This window comes from Pyxicephalus adspersus, chromosome 7 (genome assembly GCF_032062135.1).
Source record: "Pyxicephalus adspersus chromosome 7, UCB_Pads_2.0, whole genome shotgun sequence".
NCBI classification, from domain to species: domain Eukaryota; kingdom Metazoa; phylum Chordata; class Amphibia; order Anura; family Pyxicephalidae; genus Pyxicephalus; species Pyxicephalus adspersus.
In genome coordinates, this window is record NC_092864.1 from 24,666,728 (window position 1) to 24,670,702 (window position 3,975).

At 37.7% G+C, this 3,975-nt stretch overlaps 1 protein-coding gene across 1 annotated transcript in view; it reads right to left on the bottom strand.

Annotated features, from left to right (window-relative positions):
* LMTK2 (lemur tyrosine kinase 2) overlaps positions 1-3,975 on the bottom strand; it is a gene marked incomplete in the record, with an annotated part of 51,969 nt that overhangs the window by 26,992 nt on the left and 21,002 nt on the right. The window contains 2 exon segments of the mRNA XM_072417838.1: positions 1-83; positions 3,025-3,098. Of these exon segments, the coding sequence (XP_072273939.1) occupies positions 1-83; positions 3,025-3,098 (157 nt within the window).

Sequence of the window (3,975 nt, forward strand, 5' to 3'; positions counted from 1 at the left end):
TCCTTTGAACTTGCACTTGCTCTTAACTCCTTTACAATCACTCTTGCGACACTGTTTTCTCTATAGATCTCTCCCAGGAGTACCTGAATAACACAATGTGTAATGTTAAAACACATACACAGGAAGTACTCTGCATCTCTTAACAAGGAAGACAGGCAAACATTGCACTAAGCTTCAGAACAAGGAACTATGTGATTTTTTATAGCAAAAGTGCCACAAATTAAATATAAGCTGCTCAGTGCTCAGCCCAGAAATTTTTTTAAGCTGGGTGGGAAGAAATTGTAGGTGGGTGGCAGCACCTGTATTAAGAGCAAACGCTTCAGTAACCACCCCAAAACAGCCGGGTGGGTGCTAAAAGGGCCTGGGGAGAACCCTGCTGCTACTGCTGAACCCCTTAGGCTATCATGTTGGTTCTGAACCAGGATTCTTTAGCTGTATACTTGTTGTAGGTCAGTGACTGCAAGTGCAAAGCAAAGGGATCGGCATCTTAGCCAAGCAGAAAGCATTTTCATGTGGCCTCCCTAGGGAGCATTGCAGAGACCACAGGGTATAAAAATGTTGAGACATAAATTAAATGGCAGTGTTCAGGTGACATAATGCAATATAGCAGCCTTACAAGCGCTTATTGATGGAATCATGACCAGTTCTGCTCACGTAACAATGCAACTGCACAGACTGATCAGTCAATAACCAGAGCTTTTAGCGTGTGCAAGAGCATTTTTCCCCCCATTTAGGGATATGAAATAATAAATATCAGGTTTACATAAGTCACACATTCCAGGAGGCTGTGGGCTATTCCTTCCCAATTTGAGATTGAGCATGCACTAAAAAGGGGCTCTCCTGGAAAAAAAAGTAAAACAAAAAAGTGCCGACATTCCGCATGTGGAGTGAGGTTGGGTAATCTGAGCAGAAACTGGAATAATAAAAAAAAAAAAAAAAAACATCTGCGCCTGCTGTCCCGCAAAAAGTCAGGTCAGACACCTACATTTTTTTTCCCTAAAGTTCTACTTTCAAGAATTTAGACTAATCATATTAACAAAGACATTATAAAGGACTGTGGGTTGGTATTACCATCACGCTTTGGTCCTTTTGTACTTAAACAAAGGTCACATGTGGGAACTGTATACATATGTATAAATGTAATATTGAAAGCAAAACAACTTTATATGAAGGGAACAAAACACAATTTAAGGTATTCTTATGCTTCCACCAAAGCAAAGCTACAGTTTTACAGTGCCGCAGAGGGCTCCAGAAATCACATCGTTGCTCCCTGGGCATTTTAGCTACATGATCTGCATGCAGGATAGCGGTCATTGCTCTCCAGTAGCTTTGCTTGTTTAGCAACTGATCACTTTAACCATAATATTTAAAGCTTTGTATCCTCTTCTTTAACAGTCTTACAAAACTCCTTCCTAATAGTGTAGAAAGGGAAGGCACTTTTGGCATATGAAGTAGACATTCCAGTTTATAGTTTACATTGCTGGTCAGCTTTGTTACACAACGATGAGGTCATTATTTATGTGCCTACATGGCACTGTTGTGTAGAATTTCTGGTTTTCCCTATTTTAAACAAATCCTGACCATGAGAGTTTCCTATGCAAATTAAAGTCATGTATAGGAAATCACACCAATCCCTCATACCTGCCTAAAATGTGACACATGGCCACAGTCAGCCAGTGTAGTGGGGAAACATGCCTGGACCTCTTCACTGCTAGTATATTTTATGAAAAACAATATACAGTGAAAAAAAACAAAACAGTTGATTTTGCCATGGTGATCAGAGGTGTCTCACTAATTTAACTCTGATCGATGGACAATCAGCTCTATGGGAAGCCTAAGAGAACAAATGGTAACTGTCTCATAATTAAGAGTACAAATTAACCAATAGAAAAGAGGAATAGATAAACAGGCCATTTAAAACTGTAGTATAATGAAAACATTTTAAAATACAAATAGAAATATATAAAAACTACAAAATTACATTTTGTATCATTATTTATTTTTATTATTTTTTGTGGACAGCAGCACAAACAAGCCCGAACCTTTGTTCTTATTACCAACACTCTGCCCACTTTCTCACACTTTTGCCCATTCATTCCTACTGGCCAATGAAGCAATCCATATTAGTGACACCAAGTTGGGACATATGTTTTTAATGTATGTTATGCCAAATACATCATTGCCATTTCAAAAAAGTTCAGTCCAGTAACAAGTATGATCAGATCCTCAATGGTATTTTACCATCAGAAATCTATCCATGTGCCACATCCCAGATAACAGCTTCATATGACCAAAACACAAACCATTGGAAGGAAAGGGACTTTCAAGGCACCAATTATAAAAATAGAAAATAACCTATTATTGAATGATTATTTAATTGTTAACCAATAAAAAAAATTATGTTTATTTCAATTTTATATGTGGTGCCTTAAAAATCCCTTTCCTTCCCATGGTTTGTGTTTTGGTCATTTCAAAAAGTTCTTTATGACATGATTTGGGTTCTCATTCGTTGTACACGAAGAGTAACAGTACTGTCTGGATAGATAAGGAGAGCTCAAAAGAATGGAATTAGTATCCAGGAGAAAGTGATCCTCCATGTCGATGACCAAAAGTACAGACATTTGGACAGTTTCTGATGAAGAAGTAGATCAGAATTCATATTTCATCTTTCCTTTCAGCAAAAATGTGACCAAGTATCTAGGCTATTACTCACATCCCAATTAAAGGAAGCATGAAAGTACATTCCACAGTAAACATTTTCCAGAAAAAAAACTAATGTTTGAGTAGTTAAACTAATAGCTGTAAAAGAATGATGAAAGGGCATTCCTATTATTTGCCCCTTCACTTTTTTTGTTTAACTCTACTGCTATGAATACAAACCACATCTCATTAGATCATTAAAGAAACTACAAATCAAATCCTCGGTTACATTTGTATTATTGAACACTTACCATGCAAAAGACCAAGGAGCAGGATTACAAAGTACATATTGCTCATTATGATAAATTAAAAGAAAAAGATTACCTTGCCAAACCAGCCATGACCAATCTCCTGAATATAGCTCAGACTGTGACGAGCAATCTGGAACTTTGCTGCATCTAGCAAGACAAAAAAAACACAGGATTGGTTTCCTGTTAGATCATATGTACAATGGACAGAGAATGAACTGAGCATTAAATACATGATGTGACAGCCTGCACATTGGGTCTGATTTTTAAACACTGTTATGTGTGGGAGCACTGTGGCATGTGAAGAATGTGTACTATGTGGTAGAACAGAGGAGACTTCAGTTATAAACTAGATACTGGCTTGAGGATGGGGAAAGAAATGTTGTGAATGTGACCTGACCACTCAGATATGATTTGCAGTAATACCAATTTCCACAGTGCTATTGATGTCATGAAAAAACAATAACTAGAATAACTGGATCAATAAATAGCTATTCCAATGTAGTAAACTATGACTAAAAAAGCAAATAAAATACCTAAATTCCTCCTGGTTTAAAAGATTTTCAAACCCAAGAACTTCATTCTGTAAAACAAACAATCCCTCAGGACCCAATGTAATGGCGATGATGGGAGTACCATGTGCTTGAAGTCCAGCCTAGGTGACAACCATGGTTCCTTCACAAATACCTTGATTGAGCAAAGCGCAAGATTTACCCTCTTTTTTTTTCACTTCCAAATCATGTTTCTGGAATAGCAAGATGAGTGAAATCCCCTCAACTGGCACAAGTAGACAAAAAAAATCTCTTTTCTGTATTTCTCTGCTGTGCCATTTGGATGTACACACACACACACACACACACACGGGGTGAAGAGAATTCCCAAACCTGTGAAAGATCAAAGCTGGCCAAACTAAACACTGCAGGGTAAGGAAAGTATTAGCAGCTGGTTGGACCAGCATATTTAAGTGAAACAGAGGACATTCTCTGCCATTAGATGCTCAGGGAATAGCAGAACTAGCTTTGCCAAG